This window comes from Myotis daubentonii, chromosome 3, assembly GCF_963259705.1.
Source record: "Myotis daubentonii chromosome 3, mMyoDau2.1, whole genome shotgun sequence".
Classification (NCBI taxonomy): domain Eukaryota; kingdom Metazoa; phylum Chordata; class Mammalia; order Chiroptera; family Vespertilionidae; genus Myotis; species Myotis daubentonii.
The window spans coordinates 60,131,077-60,156,581 of record NC_081842.1 but is presented as its reverse complement, the minus strand read 5'-3'; the positions used below and the strand labels follow the sequence as shown (position 1 = coordinate 60,156,581).

Below are 25,505 nucleotides of genomic sequence, written 5' to 3'. Positions count from 1 at the left end.
TGCACCCATATGTTCATAAAAGCACAATTCACCATAGCTAAGATCTGAAAACAGCCTAAGTGCCCATCAGTAGATGAATGGATTAGAAAACTGTATCTACATGATGGAATATTATGCTGCTGTAAAAAAGAAGGAACTCTTACCATTTGCAACAGCATGGATGGAACTGGAGAGTATTATGCTAAGCGAAATAAGCCAGTCAGTGAAGAAAAAACACCACATGATCTCACTCACTCATGGATAATAAAGACCATTATAAACTTATGAACAAAAAAAGATACAGAGGCAGAGCTGCCTCAAACAGACTGTCAAACTACAGCGGGAAAGCCGGGGAGGGTTGAAGGGGCGGGGGGTAAGAGATCAACCGAAGGACTTGTATGCATGCATATAAGCATAACCAATGGACATAAGACACTGGGGGGTAGGAGCGGCTGGGGGATTGTTAAGGGCGGGGGAAAAAAGAAGACATATGTAATACTTTTTGTAATACTTTAAGCAATAAAACAATTTAAAAATGAAAAAAAAAGCCTAATATGCTAAGTGTCCAGTAGTCAGGTCGTCTGGTCAACCAATCAAAGCATAATATGCTAATGATATGCTAAGGTCGTCCAACTGCTCGCTATGACATGCACTGACCACGAGAGGGTGGATACTCCGACTGGTAGATTAGCTTGCTGCTGGGGTCCAGCCGATTGGGACTGAGCAAGACAGGCCTGACACGCCCTGGAGCCCTCCTGCAGTCCCTCCCCAGCTGGCCAACCTTCCATGTCCCTCCCCAACCCCGATCATGCACCAGTGGGGTCCCTGGGCCTGGCTTGCACCCTCTAGCAATCCAGGACCCCAAGGGGGATATCAGAGAGCTGGTTTTGCCCCAATCCCACACAGTGCAGGAGCTGCCTCTGTGCTAGGGATGTCCCTGTGAGGAGCGGGCCTAAGCCATCAGTCTGACATCCCCTGGGAGTTTCTGGACTGCGAGAGGGCACAGGCTGGTCTGAGGGACCCTCCCCCCTGAGTGCACAAATTTCATGCACCTAGGCCTCTAGTAGTTAACATATGGAAGCGACCTAGGTGTCCGGTGATAAATGAATGGATGAAGGTGTGGCATATATACAATGGAGTATTACTCAACAATAAAAAAATAAATCCTGCCATGTGTAACAATATGCATGGACCTAGAGGATATTATGCTAAGTGAAATAAGTCAGCCAGAGAAAGACAAATACCACCTAATTTCATATATATGTTGAATTTTTTTAAAATTAAAACAAATGAAGAAACAAAACAAAATAAAAATAAAGAACAAATTAATGGTTGTTGCCAAAGGGAGGATTGGCACAATGACGAATGATTACTAGACTTAGTGTGGTGATCACATTGTAATTATGATATATAAATGTCAACCACCTGAAACTAATATTTTATGCCAACTGTATTTTAACTTAAAAAGATGAACACAAATGGTCATAAATGAGCATAGAAAAGTAGTTTTCACAAGGAAAACTTTAAAACTTGTAGGAGTTAAGAATTATGTACAAAGTGTTAGCAAATTTTACCTTATTTTTTTATCATTTTATTTTCAGGTTTAACTGAGCTGAATGACAGTCCAGTCCCCCTGGAACTTGAGCGCTGCAAGTCTCCCACTTCAGGTAAACATGAGTGGTATTTTTCAGGCTTCTGCTAACTCACTGTCAAAATCTATTGCTTTATTTTCAGAATTCTTATAATGTAAGATTTGTTATTTTAGTAAGGTTAATTCAGTTTCTGTAATTGACCATAAGCAAATTTGATTCCAAAATTAAATAGAAATAAATGTTTGTAAAAATATTTTGGCTTCTTGAAAAATTAACATCAGAGATATTAGTGCAATACTTTTAAAGACATTTTAACCTGGCCAGTGTGACTTGCTGGTTGAACATCGACCATGAAGTCATGGTTCAATTCTTGGTCAGGGCAAATGCCCTGGTTGCAGGCTCCATCCCCAGTAGGGGGTGTGCAGGAGACAGCTGATAGATGCTTCTCTCTCTTCATTGATGCTTCTATCTCTCTCTCCCTCTCCCTTCATCTCTTTGATAGTATAGGATTTTCAATTTTGTTTTTGTGGTTCTTTTTAAAGAATGTTATAGTTCTTCTTGGTCTTTTGTGTTAGCTTTTTGAAACAATTAGTTTGCACACAAACAAATATGTTGGATAGTGATTGCAATTTCATTGGATCTATAGATTAATTGTGCAAAATTAGCATTCGACAATATTGAATTTTCCACTTGGTATCTCTCCATTTATCTCTTCTTTACTTTCTTTACATTCAGAAATATTTTTAGTCTTCTTTGTAGAGGTCTTGCACATCTTTCATTGGATTCAATCCTTTGTATTTAATTTTTTATATTGTAAATTTTAAAATTTATTTTTCTTATTTTTTGGGCTAGAATATAAAAATACAATTAATTTTTTTCCACATTATTTTTAATGGCATTTTTAAAATATATTTCACAGAAGATTACAAGCATTGCACACACTAGGTTCACCTATGTATTCCTGCAATGAGTGAAACATTCCCCATAGGTAATGCATAGATTAGTCTGTGACATAATATATAATCAATACATTTGTATCTCTCTTTTGTTTTTGCTCAGTCCCTCCACCCCTTAAGCCCCCCCACATCAGAGCTGTCTGCCTGCTCTCTCTCAGTCTTTCTCTATTTTGCATGTTAGTTCAGTTTGTTCATTAAATTCCACATATGAATGAAATCATATGGTACTTGTCTTTCACTGACTGGCTTATTATATTTAGCGCAATGTTTTCTAGGTCCATCCTAATTTTTATATATTAAATTTATATCCAGGAAACTTGATAAATTTATTTAACTCCAATAACTTGTAAATTCTTTTGAATTACCTATGCATCTGATTATACCCCCTGTTAAAATGACAGTTCTATTTCTTCTTTCTAAAGGAAGAAATTAGCTAGAACCCCCAATGCAATGTTGAATAGATATAGTGTTAGCAAACACGTTTTCCTTATTCTCAATCTCAGGGATGAGTCTTACAGTATTTCATAATTATGGTAATTGCTGTGGTTTCTAGTTAGACATCCTGCTTTTAGCCCTCTCTGCCTATGATATTCCTTCTTTTTTTATTATTGATTTTTTTAGAGGGAGAGAGAGAAACATCGATTTGTTGTTCCACTTATTTTTGCATTCATTGATTGGTTCTTGTATGTGCCCTGACAGAAGATTGAACTCATAGCCTGGTGTATTGAGACAATGCTACCAATTGATCTACCTGGCCAGGGTTGGTGTTTCTTCTTTTATTAATGTTAGAGCAGTTCTGGAAACACCACCATCACATTTTTAATTTTTAATTTTTATTTTTGGCAGACTCAGAAGAATTTGCATGCAGTCAACTAGATTGCTCCAAAGCAGAAAGATTTTGAATACATTTGAATTCTGTTAGTTGGGACAGCAATGATTGACTAATAAAATTAATTGATCATTTCAGTGGCTTGAGACTGGTTTGCTAGTCAGGTTCTGCTCTTCTTTCGTAGCAACTTTAAATTATAAATAATCCTAATTGAGGAATTAAGAGATTTTTTTTCTTTTAAAAGCTTTTTCACCATTACATATTATATTTGTTATAATATGTGAAGTATATTTTTCTGGGGAAAGTGCCAACAGAGTTTAATTTATCTTATTTAATATTGAAAATAATCAATATTTGTTTGTGTCATTCATTTACCATGAAAAAGAAAAATAAGTGTGTATATGAAGGGGTCTTTTTAAGTTCACAAAGGTGAATGTGTCCAATACTGTTTCCAGAATACCATAGCAACACATACACATAAAACTACATTCTACAATCTCTTGCTATTGTTATAGGACTTACTGCATCCAATCTAGATTATCAGGGAAAACATGGGATAAATGCAGACTTTTTAGCCCAGTCTCATACAACTAAAGAATAACTATGAAAAAAGCAAATTTAAGACTTTAACAGTCGTCTACAAAACTCATGAAGCTTATCTCTAGAGGTAGAAAAGAATGAAAATATAAACAATTAAAATGTTTAAATGACTTATGAATGACAAATGTATATATGTATATGTATATATACACATATATATATAATTAAGAGAAACTAGAATATTTGTAATACATTCTAACCTTTGAAAAAACAAGAAAAGCAGCATCCTAACAAGTCTCCTTGATTTATACACTAATAAACAGCTCATTAGGTCTGACTAATAATAATTTTGTTTGTTTCTGGGTATATATCCCCTTTATATGCATACATAGTATTTAAGAGCCAAAAGTTTTCTTCACTTGTTTCCTAATGAAGTAGTTCTGAAACTTAACTCTATGTCAGAATTTTGTACAGTTTGTTAAAACACAGATTGCTGAATGCCAGAGCTGGATTCCAATTCAGTAAGTCTAGAGTGGGGCCTGAGACTTTGCCTTTCTAACAAGTTCTAATGGTCTTTGAACCACTTGAGAACCATGGCTTTGTGAAATTTGTTTAAATATTACTTTTTTCAGTAGTTATTTGACCTCTCAGTATCTATTTTGGGATCTCAGACCCTCATCCCTGTGCTAAAAACAGATTAAAACATTGACACACATATATCTGAGTAAGAAAGGTTGGAAATTACAGAAGCTGGAGGCCAGTAATCATTTTATAACTCTGATTTTCTACATGGATCTCAAACTTCTTTTTAGCCCAATAAACTACAAGTAAAGTAGAGTGAGGTTTCGGACTATTAAGTATACTAGAGGCCCGGTGCACAAAAATTTGTGCACTCGTGGGGAGGGGGGTCCCTCAGCCTGGCCTGTACCCTCTCGCAGTCTGGGACCCCTCGGGAGATAACGACCTGCTGGCTTAGGCCTGCTCCCGGGTGGCAGAGGGCAGGCCCAATCCCTAGGTGCAGCCCCTGGTCGGGCTCAGAGCAGGGCCAATTGGGGAGTCGGGGCACCACCCCCTGTCATGCACAGAGCTGGGCGGATTGGGAGATTGCGATGCCACCCTCAGTCACGCTCAGGGTAGGGCCGATTGGGGGGTTAGGGCACCGCCCCCTGTCACACTCAAGGCAGGGTCGATGGGGAGGTTGTGGCCCGCCCCTGTCACACATAGAGCCGCAGGGCGATCAGGGGGTTTGGGCGCTGCCCCCTGTCACGCTGATCCCGGTGCCAGGATGCCTCAAGGCTCCACTGATCCCGGTGCCGGGAGGCATATTACCCTTTTACTATATAGAATAGAGGCCTGGTGCATGGGTGGGGGCCGGCTGGTTTGCCCTGAAGGGTGTCCTGGATCAGGGTGGGGGTCCCCACTTGGGTGCCTGGCCAGCCTGGATGAGGGGATGATGGCTGTTTGCAGCTGGTCACACCCCCTTCAGGGTGGGGGTCCCCACTGGGGTGCCTGGCCAGTCTGGGTGAAGGGCTGAGGGCTGTTTTCAGGCTGGAACTGAAGCTCCCAACTGCTCCTTTTTTTCTTTTTTTAATTCTGGGCCAGCTTTAGCTCTGAGGCTTGGCTCCAGCTCTGAGGCCTCAGCTGCTGAAAACAGGTATCTGGTTTGTTTCGGTTCTATAATCAAAACTCTGTATCAACTCCAGCTCTGAGATCCCAGCTCTCTGAAAGCTGTTTTCTGGGGTTTTGTTTAGCTTCTATATTTGTTACAATGTTTTTAAACTGCAAGCTCAGAGGCCAGCAAGGCAGGCGGGGAACGCTGGTTTCCTCCGTCACTGAAGCAAGCAAGCCTGGTGTTAGTTTCAAGCTGCCTGGCTGCCAGCCACCATCTTGGCTGGCAGTTAATTTGCATATTGCCCTGATTAGCCAATGGGAAGGGTAGCGGTTGTACACCAGTTACCATGTTTCTCTTTTATTAGATAGGATTCTTTAGGATAATGTGAGAGAACAGAGTAGGAATTAGGAGCTGAAAGAATCCCAGTGAGCCAACCAGAAAGCTGATGTTCTCAGCTTCCAGGAAAATGTAGTAATTTCATATTTAATTATTCACCAACTATTCAACAAATATTTTTCAGCATCTATACTTAGATAAGATGCTTTCCACTGAGAATAAACTAATGAACAAAATAAACACTCCATGCCAAATGGAACTGACAGTATATCTACAGAAACCAACATTAAACTAATAATTTTACAAATTGTTAGTTGTTTTTTTCTTAAAACTGTAATCCTTCTTCTCTTACCAGGTAAGATCGTGGGCAGTTTGTTTACTTCATAAACATACCTCTCAAAGGGGTGAGCAGGAGCTAACATTCAGCCCTTGGCAAAGAATTACAATCCCCTAGACTGGAAACAATACCTTTTTCTTTGGACAAAGAGTTGAAAGCTAATGAAGCCTTCAACTGTAGGGTTATGTCTGTTCACATGTGTGAATTTTTCTACTTTGTCTTCCTTGAAGCTGTGCCTTTAAAAATCATTTGCTCAGATGAGTATCTTTTTGTAGACTGGCATTAGGTCCTAATACTGCTGCTACCTATACAGCCATCCATCCTCATGATTCTCATCATCCACAATATACAATAGACTTCTTATACTATCAAGTTCAAGTGAGGGTTAGGGTGATATTTGTCTTTATAAAATATATTTATTTAGGCATCTTTAATAAAGATATATTTATTAATATATCATGGGGGCGAATGTCTCAAAATACTAATAAGGAAGTAACCAGGTCTGTTCTCAAATATGAGTTATAACTAGTTCTTAGAGCCTGTTCTGAATGCTCCTTCTGTGTGATTCTATACACCTGGAATTCCATTCTACCCTCCAAAGAAGAAATCTTCTTTCTTTAAACAAGTCTTCTGTTGGGGCAGTACCAAAATACACAGATAAAGGCATAAAACGGAGACCCTTCTACATGGTTACCACAAAAGTTGCCTCTAAGGTAAACATTCTTGGTTCAGTTGGACTAAGAAATTACATGCCAAAAGTTTTTTTATTCCTTTTCTTTAGGACTTCCTACCAGAACTCCCGAGGCAGCACCTGGCTTTTATAGGAATGAAATACCAGCTGTGAGACAGAGGAATCAAGTACATCATTTGCCAGGTGAAAGTGAAAATCTCTTTCATAAACAAACAAGTTATTCCTACCACCACAATTTTCTAGACTTCACAATTTGTATCAAAAGCTTTATTCTTATTTGTTGTGCTGGAACACAGATCCCTCATGGTGAATGAAGACACATTTCCCCGAAGCAATGGTTACCACTGACTTCATGAATAGAAAGCAGAACCCTTAAGGGTTTTGTTAACAATTTTGAAATGTTCCATAGAATTTTGTTTTCTACTCTACACCTAAATTATTTTATCAGGCCTATAAGAAAATATGGAGGAGCCAACATAGAATTCGGGGAAAACTTAAGGGCCAAGAAATAAAGTGGTTTTATAAAAATTTTCTATAATTCTTCATAATAAAATTAAATATTTTCTATGATCAGAAACAACTATGATGATCATGGGAACTACATGAAAGAAGTGCCTCAAAGGAACAATGTTCTCTCAAAAATAGAGCAGAAAGTTAGGTCCTATAATCTGAATTTTATGTAGTTATTGGATATTTGATGGTGCTCATAGGGGCCAAATCACAAGCAAACTCAAGTTATGCAGCTTCCTTAATTAGGAAACTATTACAGAGTGGTTGTGACCAGATCTGCAACTTTAAAAACCATAAATTATCAATACTCTAAACCCTAAATAAATTCAGCAACCAAGAAACCTAAAGATAATTGAAATCAACAGTTTTCCAGACAGTAATTTTTCAGACAATAGTTTCTTTTTTTCTTACATAATACAACAACTCTATATATGCCTTTTTCTGAGGAGAATTACTAGTTAGTTACATTTGGTTGTAAAGCCTATGATTTTAAAATTTTTTCCTGTTTTTTATTAATAAAATGAAAAATATGAGTTACAAAAAAAAATCACAATTGAAATATGACATCCAAGCATTGAAAAGTGAGAAGCTGCTGAGTCATGAACAATATTTTGACAAATACAGAAGAACTTAAGAAATATATTTTGCATGAAACATTAGAAACATAGTTTACCATTTAAATTCCAGAAAAAAAAATGAGATTTGAAAATAATTTTTAGTTTTTATAGTTCATAAAAATCAAATTATCACCCTAGCTGGTTTGACTCAGTGGATGGAGCATCAGCCTACAGACTGAATAGTCCCGGGTTCGATTCCAATCAAGGGCACATGCCTGGTTTGTGGACTCAATCCACAGTAGGGGGCATGCAGGAGGCAGCTGATCAATGATTCTCTCTCATCATTGATGTTTCTATCTCTCTCCCTCTTCCTTCCTCTCTGAAATCAATAAAAATATATTTTTAAAAAATCAATTATCACCACTTTTTAAATTTATTAAGCCTTGTTTGCTAAAAATTGTAATCAACACTAGTATAGCACTTCAAATCAAACAAGGTATTTTTCATGTGTATTATTTAATACTACAGCAACCCTGTAACATTGGTATTATTCTCATTTTGTATGGATGGAGAAATTATGGCCAAGAAAAATCTATAACTTGCCCAAGGTTACCCTATTAGTAAATAGCTTAGCCTGAACCAACCCAATTCTTCAGACTTCAAGGTCCTCTGACCCCAAATTATTTGATCTCTTATTTGCATCTTTAAAAAGTGTGTGGAAGAACCAAGTTCTCTCTGGGAGTTTATAGTTCAAGATAGACAAGAACAAAATATATTTTCATAATTATTTAACACTTGTTCAAATGATACTTATAAAAAGTCACCAATTCATTAACATCTAGATAGAAATAATACATATTTTAAAGTAATAATAAAAGTAGTCATGACATTAAACATTTTTATGCTGGGGCAAACTCTGAATAAGGTACCTCTTTGCCTGGCTATATCTTAGCCATGTCCAAAGAACAAAAAAGAAAAAAAAAGGAAAATGGCAACAAAATTATAAACATGTATACCTTTCAGGACTCCATCATGGCATAGTGACCCCAAAATGTATGTGTATGCATATTACACACCAGGTGTTTTTAATCTTAGTTTCTGGCTTAGGGAACATAGAGACAAATGAAATTTATTACTATCTTTCAATCAGTCAGTTAATCTATAAACTTTAAAAACATTTTCATATAAACAACTTTTAATTTAGTGTTAGATTTATTTTACGAAGATATCTAGGCCACACAGGTGGCATCTAAATCAGGAAGACCATGTTGCTTAGTGGAAAGGACATAGCTTTAGAATCAGAAATTTGACTTACCCTGCCACTTTCTACCATTCTAACTTGAGCCAAGTTTCTTAACTGTGTGCTAGTGTCCAAAACATAGATTCTCAGTAACATATAGTAGTAGTTATTAAAAACACAATAATGAATATCTATGGCCCAAAGAGACTGAATTTGGTCTCCTTGACCATTTTAAATTTCCAACCATTAGTTATATTTTATTTATAATAAAGTAGAAATACTTCATTGGAAACCAAAAAGTCAATCCAGTTGTTTTTAATCAAGAAACAACTAATCAGCCCTAGCTGGTTTGGCTCAGTGGATAGAGTTTCTGCCTGCAGACTGAAGGGTCCTGAGTTTGATGCTAGTCAAGGGCACATGCCCAGGTTGCAGGCTTGATCCCTAGTGGTGGAGGCGGGGGGGTGGGGGGGAGCCGTGCAGGGGACAGCCGATCAATGATTCTCTCTCATCATTGATGTTTCTACCTCTCTCCCTCTCCCTTTCTCTCTAAAATTAATAAAAATATATTTTTTTTAAAAAAAAACCTGATTCCAAGCTTTGAATTAGAAACATTGAACCTCGCTCTTTACATTTGATATTTTAACCTATTCAGGATCACTCAGTTCCTAACATTTTTATTCAAATACAGAACCATGGATCTGTCTGAGACTTATTGAAGCCAATACAAAAATCCCTCTGTTGAACTAGGCTGCACTATCTATCTATTGACTTTGAACTGAATTACGAGTTAGGAAAAGGGCATATGAATATACAGGTGATTGACAGGGATGATAAAAACAAGATACATGAAGCCCCCTAGGCAAAACCCTGTTGTCACTATTTAGGGCTAAATATTCAAGATAGAGCTGAAGATCAAAGATAGGGTAGAACATATGACCTCATTCTGGCATAGCTATGGGAAGCCACCAGAATACTCTGCCTCATGACTAGAACAACCTGAGTTTAGGAGGCAGAAAATATAGGAGTGGAGATAAATAGTCCTGTAAAGTTTTGTAATCTGGTGCTATTGCAGGGCTCTGCCATTGCCTGATCTTTAGGTCTGAATTTATACATAAATATTAATATGCATTTTGCCATCAGCTGATTCTTTCACTTATTTGCATCATCTTTCATCTCTTATGCCATTCCTCCTAACAATTTCTAGATAAGCCAGAAGGTGATAGATGTGATTAGGTAAGTGATTAACCATATCTTTGGGGATGCTTTCCTTCAAACCTTTTTCTTTTTTTTTAACTCAAATTTGAGATTTATTTATATAGAATAAATTTCACCTTTTTAGTGTACAGTTATGATTTTTTAATATTGCTTTTATTTTTAAAAATGTATGCAGCAACATGTTAAAGTAACAAGAAGAATTTCATGACAATTTGCCCAGAATCTAACAGGACTAGGATCATAAGAAATCAAACACTTCCTGCAGCTATATTCCCTGCCCCACAGCTGGATTACCTGTGGCACTATTTGTTGGGTTATTGCCTGTCAGCCAAGACAGGCAGTTTTTCAAAATGTGAAGGATTAAAGATACTATTCTATATGATGATACACAACATAATTTAAAGAGATTTTTTATAGCAAAGGAGAGATTTTTAGAGTGTTATGAATCAAGTGTGGGATGTCATCATTCTTAAAAAGACAGGTTCTTAGGAAGTACTGTTGTGCAGAGTAAAGAATTAATACTATGTATAAGTGGAGGTTTTATCAAGTGTGCTATGTTTAATCCTGTGACTCTATTTTAAGTAGGGCATGTTGCCCAGATAAGTCATCTTTATACATAGATAAGTCATATAGAATACCATAGAATGACAATATTTTCTTGCCAACTAAGTTGATAATGAAAATAATAGCTAATATTGAATGGTTGTTGTATACCACACCATGCTAAATACTTAACACACATTTCCTTACTTAAGGCTAATAAGATTCCTATGGAGTAGGGAATATTATTATCCCCCATTTTACCCAGTTAGCAAATAGTTGAGTCACGATCTGAATCCAACTTACTGGTATTCTTTTTTTTTCTTTATTGATTAAAGTATTACATGTGTCCTTATCCCACCATTCCCCCCACCCTTCCTCCCCGCTCATGCCCTCGCCCCCCTCGTGTCTGTGTCCATTGGTTAGGCTTATATGCATGCATACAAGTCCTTTGGTTGATCTCCCCCTTACCCCCACCCTCCCCTGCCTTCCCTCTGAGGTTTGACGATCTGATTGATGCTTCACTATCTCTGGATCTGTTTTTGTTCATCAGTTTATGTTGTTTACATTCCACAAATGAGCGAGATCATGTGACATTTATCTTTCTCTAACTGACTTATTTCACTTAGCATAATGCTCCCCAGTTCCATCCATGCTGTTGCAAATGATATGAGTTCCTTCCTTTTTACAGCAGTGTAGTATTCCATTCTGTAGATGTACCACTGTTTTTTAATCCACTCATCTGCTGATGGGCACTTAGGCTGTTTCCAAATCTTAGCTATTGTAAATTGTGCTGCTGTGAATATAGGGGTGATATCCTTTCTGATTGGTGTTTCTAGTTTCTTGGAATATATTCCTAGAAGTGGGATTACAAGGTCAAATGGAAGTCCCATTTTTAGTTTTTTTGAGGAAACTCCATACTGTTTTCCACAGGGGCTACACCAGTCTGCATTTCCACCAGCAGTGAACAAAGGTTCCTTTTTTTCCACATCCTCGCCAACACTTGTCATTTGTTGATTTGTTGATGATAGCCATTCTGACAGGTGTGAGATGGTACCTCATTGTCGTTTTGATTTGCATCTCTTGGATGATTAGTGACTTTGAGCATGTTTTCATATGTCTCTTGGCCTTCTGTATGTCCTCTTGAGAAAAGTGTCTATTTAGGGCCATTGCCCATTTTTTGATTGAATTGTTTATCTTCCTTTTGTTGAGTTATATGAGTTCCCTGTAAATGCTGGAGATTAAACCCGTATTGGAGATAACATTGGCAAATGTATTCTCCCATGCAGTGGGCTTTCTTGTTGTTTTGTTGATGGTTTCTTTTGCTGTGCAGAAGCTTTTTATTTTGATGTAGTCCCATTTGTTTATTTTCTCTTTAGTTTCCATTGCTCTAGGAGCTGTATCAGTGAAGATACTGCTTCGGTATATGTCTGAGATGTTGCTGCCTGTGGGTTCCTCTAAGATTTTTATGGCTTCCCATCTTATGTTTAAGTCCTTTATCTAACTATATTGAGTTTGTTTTTGTGTATGGTGTAAGTTGGTGGTCTAGTTTCATTTTTTTTGCATGTATCTATCCAATTTCCCCAACACCATTTATTGAAGAGACTATCTGGACTCTATTGTATGCTCTTGCCTCCTTTGTCAAATAATAATTGTGCATAGTGGTTTGGGTCAATTTCTGGGTTCTCTATTCTATTCCATTAGTCTATATGTCTGTTCTTGTGCCAGTAGTAAGCAGTTTTGAGAACGGTAGCTTTGTAATACAGCTTGATATCTGGTATTGAGATCCCTCCTACTTTGTTCTTTCTCAGGATCGCTGCAGCCATTCAGGTTCTTTTTTTATTCCAGATGAATTTTTAGAAGAGTTTCTTCTAGGTTTTTGAAATATGCCATTGGTATTTTAATGGGGAGTACGTTGAATCTATAGATTGCTTTGGTAATACGGACATTTTAATGATATTGATTTTACTTGTATTCTTGATCACTGGGCTTCACTTCATCAAATACCAGGAGAAAAGCAAAAGTCTTTGTGTATCTTACAGATGGGGGAAGGGGAGTATCCAGCCTCTTCTAATAGGGGCATTAAAGCACCATCTTTTATTCCTCATTAGAAAATGGAAGATCAAATACAGTTATGATGAAAATTTTTTAAGTTACTCTAAATAGTATCTGTTTCCTTAGTATATATGTAACTAATCATAATGATCTTAAGTTCAGCAAAGTGATATCTATATCTGTGTCTATATCTAATTTAACCACTAAGGACAGTATGGCATGTCTTGTATGGGAAATCTGAGATGCATCTCAGGAAGTATTTTTTGTGGAAGTACAAATCCCATAGGTTGGTTAATGTTCATAAAACATTATTTCTCCAAATGTGATCTGCCACCCTCTTTGCATCCATATCACCAGCAACACTTTTTAAAATACAAGTTTCTGCTGATCTATTGAGAGTACCCGGGGGTGGCCCCTAAGTCTCTTCAGGTACTTTAAGATCTGGCATGTGAGAGTATGAATCAGTTACTCCTTATTGATCCAGAGGTTCAAAGTGGGATAAATTAGTAAGTGATAATGGAAAGTTCTTTGAGCTCAAAGGAAGGAAATCATGTAACAATTATAGCAAACCCCAAATTGGATTTTTTAAAATACCTTCGAAAGTTTCTGTTGCAGAAGTATTCAGTTAGGATGTCAAGAATGTTGTAGGAGAAGTACTTGCATTGAGAGGATATTTGACTGGATGACTTCTAAGGTTCTTTTGACCCAAGATTCTCCATCTTTCTTTTCTGTGTAGTATGCTAAGCCAGTGAGTAGTGAGTAGTCTGTATTTCCCATTTTCTCCCTTTTGGCTAACAATATGAAATTATAGTGGTGCGTATGCTTTAGCCTAGATAATAGTAAAAGTGAAGAAATTCAGAGCTGCATTCTCAGGAGCATATTGCAAAGGTTAATATGTATTGTTTTCATTCTATATATTTCCAAGATTACTTGCCTCTTACTCCCTCTTGCCTCATACATCTCCCAACCCAAATTTCTCAAATGTTAATGTGTAACATATTGCTCTAACACTTGGGCATGCTTTCTCAGTCTTCAGAATAACTCTTCACCCCTACCTTCTAGCTTTACTAGTGTTTAAACACTCATTGAGGAAACATTTATTGTACACCTACTGTATGCCAATACTTTTTTAGGTATTTTGAATACAATCTCCATCTTTGGAGAACTCCAAGTTTCAGGATGTTAGTGGGTAGTGGACACAGTAAAAAAAAGAAAAAAGTACAATAAAATGTGTTAAGTATAAAGAAGATGTGCACAAATGCTACAAATATTAATAGCACCAGATAAAACTTTGAATTTGAGGCCGCCTTCAGAAAGGAGGTGATTTTTTCTTCTTTTAGCTGTTTTGAAGGATGAATAGGAGTTTACTAGTTTAACAAGGGAAGAAGAGGATTATTCTATGAATAAATAAACAAGGTCTGTTATTAACATTTATTAAAGAAGTTCCCTAGTTAACCCCACCATCTAATGATTCCTGTCCCCTTCCCACTACACAAATAAGGATGGGTTTGTGAGGGGTCCCAATTTTCTGGTAGAAAGTAATAAACAGGAAGCCAAAAATGGTAAGTGGCAAAGTAGAGGGGGGAGCTCCCAAAGATGGAGCAGATTTGAGAGCCAGAGTAAGTTAGATACTGGACTATAGGAGGTGAATTTTTCATTAAAAGAGTGGGGAGGGCATTTGCATTGTGGTCATTGTCCTGCTATATGCATCTAGGCTTATTGACCAATAGGCAGGACTGTTTGCCCTCTTTTTAAAAACATACTTGTAATGCATTTTTGAAATAACTAATACTATATAGATATGTTAAAGTGCCCTATTTAAAAACAAATAGAAACAAAAGAAATTATAAAACAAATCAATAAATTATAAAGACAAATTATTAGTTCCTATTTAAATAATAACTAATATTTAAATTTAAACTAATAAATTATTAGTTCCTATTTAAAAAATTAAATGAAAGATTATTTAAATAGTAAATAACCTACTCCCTTAGTTCACCTGAATTATGAATCAATTTTTAAAATATACTTTACTTGCAACCCCTTCTAAAGCATAATTTTTAAAATAGTCTTTATTTTGCAACCCTTTCTAAAGCATAATTATTATATATATTTATATAGTTTGCCATATTTTGATATAATACCTTTGTTTGTACAGCTAATTCTAAACCCAAATTGCTAAAATTTGATTTACTGATTTCCCCTTAATCTTGAATTATTTCCTAATGTATTTTCATAGAGAAAACTACCTGCTGTTACTACATTTATTAGAATGTTAGTACTTAGCTTCTTTTTATAAGTAGCTTAGCATGGTATATTGTAGTCAGCAAACTACAGCCCACAGGCTAAATCTAGCTTGCCACCTATTTTGGTATGACTTTTAAATTAAGGATGGGTTTTAAATTTTTTGATGGTTGGGAAAAAAAACAGTAATAAAGAGTAGTATTTTATGACACACAAAACATACATTTCTGTTTATATTATATTTAGGTTTTATAAAACCTATTATAAAATACATTCCAATCATATTCCAGCTGAAACATTAGAGATAGACTTTTTAAAATTTTATTTTATTTAAAATAAAGTATTACAGATAGTAGTACATATTTCTCCTTTTATTTCCCCCCCCCATTGACCTTCCCCTGGCTTCTCCTACCCCCTGGCACATGCTCTCATCCCACCCCTCCAGTGTCTTGTGTCCATTGGTTATACTTATATGCAGGCATACAAGTCCTTCGGCTGATCTCTTACCTCCCCCCTACAACACTCCCCAGCCTTCCCACTGTAATTTGACAGTCTGTTCCATGCTTCTCTGCCTCTGTATCTATCTTTTTGTTCATCAGGTTATAATGTTCTTTATTATCCATAAATGAGTGAGATCATGTGGTGTTTTTCTTTCGCTTCCTGGCTTATTTCACTTAGCATAATGCTCTCCAGTTCTATCCATGCTGCTGCAAATGGTAAGAATTCCTTCTTTTTTATAGCAGCATAGTATTCCATTGAGTAGATGTACCATAGTTTTCTAATCCATTCATCTGTTGATGGGCATTTAGGCTGTTTCCAAATCTTGGCTATTGTAAGTTGTGCTGCTATGAACATAGAGGTGCATATATCCTTTCTAATTGGTGTTTCTGTTTTCTTGGGATAGATTCCTAGAAGTGGGATTACAAGGTCAAATGGGAGTTCCATTTTTAAATTTTTGAGGAAACGCCATACTGTTTTCCACAGTGGCTGCACCAGTCTGCATTTCCACCAGCAGTGAACAAAGGTTCCTTTTTTTCCACATCCTCGCCAACACTTGTCATTTGTTGATTTGTTGATGATAGCCATTCTGACAGGTGTGAGATGGTACCTCATTGTCGTTTTGATTTGCATCTCTTGGATGATTAGTGACTTTGAGCATGTTTACATATGTCTCTTGGCCTTCTGTATGCCCTCTTTCAAAAAGTGTCTAATTAGGTCCTTTTCCCATTTTTTGATTACGTTGTTTATCTTCCTTTTGTTGAGTTATATGAGTTCCCTGTAAATGCTGGAGATTAAACCCTTATTGGAGATAACATTGGCAAATATGTTCTCCCATGCAGTGGGCTTTCTTGTTGTTTTATTGATGGTTTCTTTTGCTGTGCAGAAGTATTTTTATTTTGATGCAATTCCATTTGTTTATTTTCTCCTTAGTCTCTCTTGCCCTAGTATCTGTGTCTGTAAAGATATTCCTACGACATATGTCTGCAATTTTGCTGCCTATGTAGTCTTGTAGGATTTTTATGGTTTCCTGTCTTACATTCAAGTCCTTTAGCCGTTTTGAGTTTGTTTTTGTGTATGGTGTAAATTGGTGGTCTAGTTTCATTTTTTTGCATATATGTGACCAAATTTCTGAGCACCATTTATTAAAGTGGTTGTTTTGATTCCATTGTATGCTCTTGACTCCTTTATCGAATATTAATTGAGTATAATGTCTTGGGTCAATTTCTGGGTCCTCTATTCTGTTCCATTGGTCTGTTCTTGTGCCAGTACCAGGCAGTTTTGAGAAACGTGGCTTGGTAATATAGTTTGATGTCTGGTATTGTGATTCCTCCAACTTTGTTCTTCTTTCTCAGGATAGCTGTGGCTATTCGGGGTCTTTTTTTATTCCAGATGAATTTTTGGAGAGTTTGTTCTAGATCTTTGAAATACGCTGTTGGTATTTTAATAGGTATTGCATTGAATCTATGATGTTGATTCTACCAATCCATGAACATGGTATGTTCTTCCATTTGTTTATGTCTTCCTCTATAGAGATAGACTTTTTATATGTGAACTAATATTCTTGGTTCTAAGTTGCAAATTGATGAAGTGATTTTTTTCAAAGCTATATATCTAGGTGGTAACAATTCAGAAATTTGTGAGCCATGTTTTATGATTTTAAATAGAGTATTCTTTCTACTGTATCTGGCATCTTTATTTTAAAATACTTTCCTTGTTGTGAAAAATTACTTGGCCGGTGCAGCTTAGCAGTTGAGCATCAACCCATTAACCAGGAGGGTACTTGATACACAGTTAGGGTACTTGCCTGGGGCGTGGGTTCAATCCCTGGTAGGAGGTGTGCAGGAGGCAGCCGATTGATGTTTCTTTCTCATCAATGTTTCTATCTCTCTATCCCTCTCCCTTGCTCTAAATCAATAAAAGCATATATTTTAAATTACTCATTAGAAAGTATAAATTAATTGATAGTAGCAATTTGAGTCTTAAATATTAATTGACAGAAAAGATTTCTAACATGATCTCTCCTAATGCATTTCTTTCTATGATAACATGCATCCCAGTTAAATATTTTTATGAGATGCCCAATGTAAAACTTTTATTAACAGATAAATAATGAGTAATGTTTTTCAATAAATTGCAGAAGTATTCTTGGTTTATTCAAACATTTTCTGATAGTTTGATTTATAATAATTAAATTTATTTTCAAATTATTTTATTTTCAAGATTTTCTTATCTACTGACTTTAACAGTATAGTTTTCAATAGTGAAGTCATTTCACCTGCCATTGGCATGGTAAAGTTTCCTTGATTACCTCATATACAGCTATAATAAAATTTTCTTTCTATTTCAAAAAAATGTTGACAAAGTTCATCAGTTTTTACCCTTATCATTATTTATGATATGACCTGATAGCTTTATTGCAATACTTCTTTATCTACTAGATTTATCTAAAATTGTTTTGGGTTACTTCCAAATTAAATAAGAAATCACTCCTCATACATGTAAAAAGAAACTATGTAAAGATATACTTAAATATTTACTGTAATAACAATTACTTTTCTCATGTTTTTGTTTGCATATTAAATATATACTACTGAATGGCAATGAACTAACACTGAACAATTTTTCTGCTTTCATACATGCTCACTAAAGTAATGCTTATTAGGATTTTCATAATTATATTGTAAGACATACTGTTCCCCCACACTCCTCTTCAATTTTATATAATTAACAACTGCCTTTTTCCTTTTTCTGTTGTTTCAGTTAAAGGATCAAGAAAGTTAAGTCTGCCAACAGATCTTAAGGCTGATCTTGGTACGGTAGGCAAAAGCCAGCATTTTAAGTTCTCTTACATTCTTTTGGCTGAACATTTTTACCAACCAATCCATGAATAACACAAGTTTCCTCGATGGCAGTATTTGATGTCTTTCCAAAAAAGCTTTCTAAAAATCACCATACAGTTCTGTTGGCAGCATTCAACATTTATTTAATAATCATTTTATAAAATTATGTTTTATAAATCATTACACACAAAGGTATATAATGTTTTGTTTTCTTTTTATCATTAAAATGTTTTTAACATTCAATAGTCACGCATAGGGGTCCTGTGTGACTGTTATCATGTAAATTAGCATCATTTTTTTCTGAAATTATTTTTCCTGTTTTTATATAAATATCATTTAGAAGTAATGCTACTTTAAAAAAATCTGATATATATAAGAATGGAGGTTTGGTCATTTTTTTTATCCTAGGGAAGTTATAGAAAATTCTATTCACTTTTAGTTTACTTTTTTGTGGTGGTCACAGCCTTATTCTTGATTCTAACTCTGAAATAAATAAGACTTTATTAAACAGGCCTTCATATATTTTTGTTTCAGAATTTTTGTCTGCTTGTTCCAGCATGGCTTTTCTTTTTTGAAATGTAATTGAATTACTTTTTTATTCATCTACTTTATTCTGACGTAACACCATATCATTAAATCTGACTTAAAACCATAGCATTAAATCCTAATGTCTTGTTAAAATAACAAAAATATAATAATTGGTCTTTGCATTATTCTTGAGAATTTACAAAACTGTTTCACATATGCTATTAGTAAATGTTAGTTTGAAAATTTGAACCTAGATCACAGAACATGGTAACCAGAGTTTATGAAGCATAGATACATACTTAGTTTCATTGTATTTAAATTAAATAACTGGTAGATAAATAGTTTATTCAATTTAAAATCTAATCACACAAATATCTTATATGAATTGGATTAAAATAGGTAGAGTATTTTTAAAATGTAAAGCTTTGATATAGTAAACTTATTATCATTAGCTCAATAATATTAATTGAATAAATAAATTATGAAGTCAATTAGTATTTTACTAGTGTAATTGACATCCAAGGGAAAAAAAATCAACATTATAGTTTCATTTGTTGACCTACCACGTGTCAGACACTATGCTGGTATGTGTATATTATCTGAGATAATGTAGGTGATATTGTTCCCATTTTACAAATTAGTAAGTTAAGGCTATGAAAAATTCAGATTTGCCTATAGCCACACAACTAGTAGCAAAAGTGTATTTAAATCAAGTACATATCATGCAAAGCTTATAATCATATAGCTACTTATAATTTTGTGTAGCATATACTGTGACACCTGTCAAATGAAGACTATTTACAGAATGATTAACACTTTTATCTAGAAAAATATGCATTCTGATATTCATATAATTTCCACAATCATAATTTTCCCCCTAAAATGTTGAAAATAAAAAATAAAAAAGAAAGAAAACATCCAACCCACTTTTTATAGTTTTAGAAATTGCAAAGAAATCTTAGCTATAATTCTAATCTGGAGGTCAGTTAGGCATGGTTGTTATTAATAAACCTACTAATAGACCATTTCTATCAATGTCTGTTTTTCCATGTCTTCAGTTATCTCCCTTCCTATTGCTTCATTCTCACTATTTTCATACATACTTAAAGCAAAGATCACTTATGAAAACTCAGATATATATAAAAGATAAAATAATCATGTGCTTGTTATTTTACTAAAGGATATTTTACAGCTAAATAAATTCATGATAAAATTTCATTAAATCTCTATTTCTAAATATGTAGTTAATGTAATTATATTTTTAAAACGTGTTTCCCACAAACTTCTAGAATAAAAATTATAAGGCTTTTGAAAGAGGATGAATGTCTTCTGTATGTAAATTCTTCCAATGTAAAACCTTGATGTAAAATATACCTTGGGTTGCTTGTAATGTGCTATAGCAAGACATACAATAGTATATAATCCATTAATGAAGGAGAAGATGTTTAAGACTCTTGCAGTAGGCCAAATGAGGGCCTGAAGCAGGATAACAGCAATGAAAATGAACAAGAGGAAAAGAATTGCCATGAGAGACTTTACAACTGATAGAGCTGGGAACAGTGAGGGAAAAGGAGAAGCCAAAGATGACTTCATAGTGTTGAGAATAGCTCTCATAGAGGATACCTGATTTGAGAGGAAAGGAAAATGAGTTTGAGTTGCTATAGGGACATCCATGTTACCCATTCAGTGAGCAATTAGAACTGTAGGGCTGCAGAGTAGGGGGGGATCTAAAGCAAAAAATCCTATATAATAAAAGGATAATATGCAAATTGACCCTAACAGCAGAACAACCAGAACTGCTGGACCAGTCACTAAGTCCACTATGCTGGACTTCTTGGTCCCTTTCCCTGGCCAGCAGGCTCCAATCGCCTGATGGCCACCTGCGGTGGGAGCAGGGCCGGTGAGCAGTTGGGAACAGCCAACCTCTCGGTCCTTTACCCTGGCTGTCAGGCACCGATCACCCAATGGTGAATGGGGAACCCAGGGTGGGTGGCAGTGGGGGGTAGGGCTGGCTCAGGGCAACTGGGGAAGATGGCCCTGATCGCAGGCCAGGCCTAGGGACCATACCTGTGCATGAATTTCATGCACCAGGCCTCTAGTTAATATATAATATTCATCTACCTAAAGGCATTAGCGACTGTGTATATAAACTGTTCACTAAAGACAAATGTTGATACTAATGTAACTTTTTTGTTTCAACAATCCTTAACAGGAATAATATAACAGTAACAATAAAATAATAGTAAAACAGTAAAAATCTCATGCATTGGTCACTTATGCATTTTATAAAATGACTAGAGGCCCCGTGCATGAAATTCATGCATGGGTAGGGTCTCTAGGCCTAGCCAGCAATCAGGGCTGATCAGGTTCCTCACCTCCCCGCCCCGCCGCTGCTACTTGTCACCCACCATGTCCCTGCCTCCCCGCCTCCCCGCCTGCGCACAGCTACCACCTCCCCGCCTCACCTCCACCTTCCCTCACTCCCTCAGTGCCCCACCACCACCGCCACTGCTCGCCTGCCATGTTCCATGCCACCCCCTGGTTGTCAGAGCATGTCATAGCAAGCGATCAAACTCCTGGTCTCCCGCTTGAACACCCGAGAGGACACTTTGCATATTAGCCTTTTATATATGTACTAGGGGCCCGGTGCACGAAATTCGTGCACTGGGTGTGTGTGGGGGGGGGAGGGGAGTGTCCCTCAGCCCAGCCTGCCCCCTCTCACATACTGGGAGCCCTCAGGCGTTGACCCCCATCACCCTCCAATCGCAGGATCGGCCCCTTGCCCAGGCCTGATGCCTCGGCCAGAGGCGTAGACCCCCATCACCCTCCGATCGCCTGATCGGCCCCTTGCCCAGGCCTGACACCTCCGCCAGAGGCGTAGACCCCCATCACCCTCCGATCGCCTGATCGGCCCCTTGCCCAGGCCTGACGCCTCCGCCAGAGGTGTCAGGCTTGGACAGGGGACCCCCATCTTCCCCTGATCACTGGCTCTGGCCCCCGCCCAGGCCTGAGGCCTCTGGCCCAGGAATCATGCCTGGGCAGGGGACCCCCATCTCCCTCTGATCGCTTACTCCACCCCCCGCCCAAGCCTGACGCCTCTGACCCAGGCTTCAAGCCTGGTCAAGGGGACCATCATATCCCCCCAATCCCCGGCTCTGCCCCCCACCCAGGCCTGATGCCTCGGCCAGAGGAGTTGACCCTCATCACCCTCCGATCACCAATCACCAGATTGGCCCCTTGACCAGGCCTGAGGCCTCCGGCAGAGGTGTCAGGCCTGGGCAGGGGACCACCAGCTCCCCGCGGTTGCAGGCTCCGCCCCTGCCCAGGCCTAACACCTCTGGCCTAGGTGTCCGGCCCGGGCAGCGGGGACCCGCAGCTGCAGCGGCCCCGCGATCGTGGGCTCCGCTTTAGGCCCAGGCAAGGGACCCCTAGCTCCCGGGACTGCCAGCTTCGACCGTGTCCAGCTCCCATCGCTGGCTCCACCCCTACTTCCTGCTATCGCTGGCCAGGGCGGCACAGGCGCCTGATTCTCCGATCATGGCTGGGGGGCAGGGCAAAGGCGGCCCCAGGGCCGCCTTTGCCCTGACCCCCAGCTCTTAGCTCCCCCCTGGGTTTCTGATCACTGTCAGTGGCAGGGGGCTTCTTCCTGCTTTCCCTTTCGCCTCCCTGCATTGTGCCTACATATGCAAATTAACCGCCATCTTGTTGGCAGTTAACTGCCAATCTTAGTTGGCAGTTAACTGCCAATCATAGTTGGCAGTTAATTTGCATATAGCCCTGATTAGCCAATGAAAAGGGTATCGTCGTACGCCAATTACCATTTTTCTCTTTTATTAGATAGGATATACTAGAGGCCCTGTGCCCAAAAATTTGTGCACTCAGGCGGGAGGGGGAGTCCCTCAGCCCGGCCTGTGCCCTCTCGCAGTCTGGGACCCCTCAGGGGATGACCACCTGCTGGCTTAGGCCCGCTCCCCGGGGGATTGGGCCTAAGCTGGCAATCAGACATCCCTCTGGCAGCCCAGCAGCCCTCAGGGGATGTCCACTTGCCAGCAGGGAGCAGGCCGAAACTAACGTCAGACATCCTTAGCGCTGCTGAGGAGGCAGGAGAGGCTCCCACCACCACCACCGCTGTACTGGCAACCATCAGCCTGGCTTGTGGCTGAGCAGAGCTCCTCCCATGTGAGAGCGACTGACCACCAGGGGGCAGCTCTTGCATTGAGCGTCTGCACCCTGGTGGTCAGTGTGTGTCATAGTGACCAGTCATCCCCAGTCATTCTGCTGTTAGGGTCAGTTTGCATATTACCCTTTTACTATATAGGATAGAGGCCTGGTGCATGGGTAGGGGCCGGCTGGTTTGCCCTGAAGGGTGTCCCAGATCAGGGTGGGGGTCCCGCTTGGGTGCCTGGCCAGCCTGGGTGAGGGGATGATGGCTGTTTGTACCTGGTCACACCCCCTTCAGGGTGGGGGTCCCCACTGGGGTGCCTGGCCAGTCTGGGTGAGGGGCTGAGGTCCATTTTCAGGCTGGCGGGTGACTGAAGCTCCCAACCTCTCCTTTTTTTCTTTTCTTTTTTTATTCTGGTATTTATTTACCTTCTATGGCTGTCAATGGAGCTGAGAGCTGGCTTTAGCTTTAAGGCTCAGCTCCAGCTCTGAGACCTCGGCTGCTGAAAGCAGGCATCTGGGTTTGTTTGGGTTCTATAATTGTAACACTGTTGCGGTCCTGCTCGCTCCAGCTCTGATGGCTAAGAGCAGGTTTCTGGAGCTTGTTTAGCTTCTATAATTGCAACATTGTTTCTTAGACTGCAGCTCAGACGCCGGCAGCGGCAGGCGGGGAACCTTGGCTTCCTCCATCACTGGAGAAAGCAAGCCTCCTGTTCGCTTCAGCTGCCTGGCTGCCGGCCACCATCTTAGTTGGCAGTTAATTTGCATATCTTGCTGATTAGCCAATGGAAAGGGTAGCGAAGTTACAGTTCATTACCATGTTTCTCTATTATTAGATAGGATAGATTACCAGATTCATGAGAAATTGCCTTATAACTAACATTTTTATATTAATAATGAAAAATAGTTTTTCACTAAACAAAAAATACAGACATTTCTCTTCCCTAATAAACTCGATTTTGAATTAAAAAAAAAACACCTAAAAATAAATTAATTTTCTAGAATTCAAGTTTTGCTGGTATATTACATTATGAATATATTGTTATATACTAGTATGCATCATCAAATACTATAAATGAAACGCAGGCCCCCATGAGGTTTGAAAAATAAAAATCTATAGGATGATGCCCGGTTAGTGAAAAGACGGATGGAATAACACCATGGTCAAAGGACAGGTAGTGAGTATTTCAATAACACTGGCAAATCCTATATAATAAAAGAGAAAAATGGTAATTGGTGTACGACGATAACCTTTTCATTGGCTAATCAGGGCTATATGCAAATAAACTGCCAACTAAGATTGGCAGTTAACTGCCAACAAGATGGCGGTTAATTTGCATATGTAGGCACAATGCAGGGAGGCGAAAGGGAAAGCAGGAAGAAGCCCCCTGCCACTGACAGTGATCGGAAACCCAGGGGGGGGCTAAGAACTGGGGGGCAGGGCAAAGGCGGCCCTGGGGCCGCCTTTGCCCTGCCCCCCAGCCATGATCAGAGAATCAGGTGCCTTTTCCACCCTGGCCAGTGATAGCAGGAAGTAGGAGTGGAGCCAGCAATGGGAGCTGGGCACGGTCGAAGCTGGCAGTCCCAGGAGCTAGGGGCCCCTTGCCTGGGCCTAAAGCGAAGCCCACAATCGCGGGGCCGCTGCAGCTGTGGGTCCCCGCTGCCCGGGCCGAACGCCTCAGCCAGAGGCATCCTGCAGGGGCAGGGGCGGAGCCCGTGTGATCGCGGCGCCCCCTGCTGCCACTGCAGGTCCCCGCTGCCCGGGCCAGATGCCTAGGCCAGAGGCATCAGGCCTGCGCTGGGGGCAGAACCAGTGATGGGGGGAAATGAGGGTCCCCTGCCCAGGCCTGACATCTCTGTCAGAGGCGTCAGGCCTGGGCAAGGGGCCGATCCTGCAATTGGAGGGTGATGGGGGTCAATGCCTGAGGGTTCCCAGTATGTGAGAGGGGGCAGGCTGGGCTGAGGGACACTCCCCCCGGCCCCACACCCAGTGCACGAATTTCGTGCACCGGGCCCCTAGTATGATTATAAAACAGAAGGTAAACTTCAAATCCACAACAATATAGAATTAACAGAGATGGAGGCTAGCAAGTAGGTCAAAGTTGCCAATAAAAGATTTAGTGATTTTTGTCGCTAAATTTGGAGGATAACTATAGGTGAATTAAGAGCAAAGATAGCCCTAGGCTGTTTTTCTCAGTGGATAGAGCGTCGGCCTATGGAGTGAAGGATTCCAGGTTTGATT

The 25,505-nt window shown here is 38.9% G+C and overlaps 1 protein-coding gene across 6 annotated transcripts in view; it reads left to right on the top strand.

Annotated features, from left to right (window-relative positions):
- STXBP5L (syntaxin binding protein 5L) overlaps nt 1–25,505 on the top strand; it is a 232,336-nt gene that overhangs the window by 154,898 nt on the left and 51,933 nt on the right. For 2 of the 6 annotated variants that reach the window (XM_059687717.1, XM_059687721.1), the window contains exons 19-20: nt 1,581–1,646; nt 6,963–7,055. In XM_059687717.1, coding sequence (XP_059543700.1) covers nt 1,581–1,646; nt 6,963–7,055 — 159 coding nt within the window. Of the gene's footprint in view, nt 1–1,580; nt 1,647–6,962; nt 7,056–18,494; nt 18,546–25,505 lie in introns of all 6 variants that reach the window. The other 4 variants (XM_059687723.1, XM_059687719.1, XM_059687722.1 and 1 more) reach the window with 3 other exon arrangements.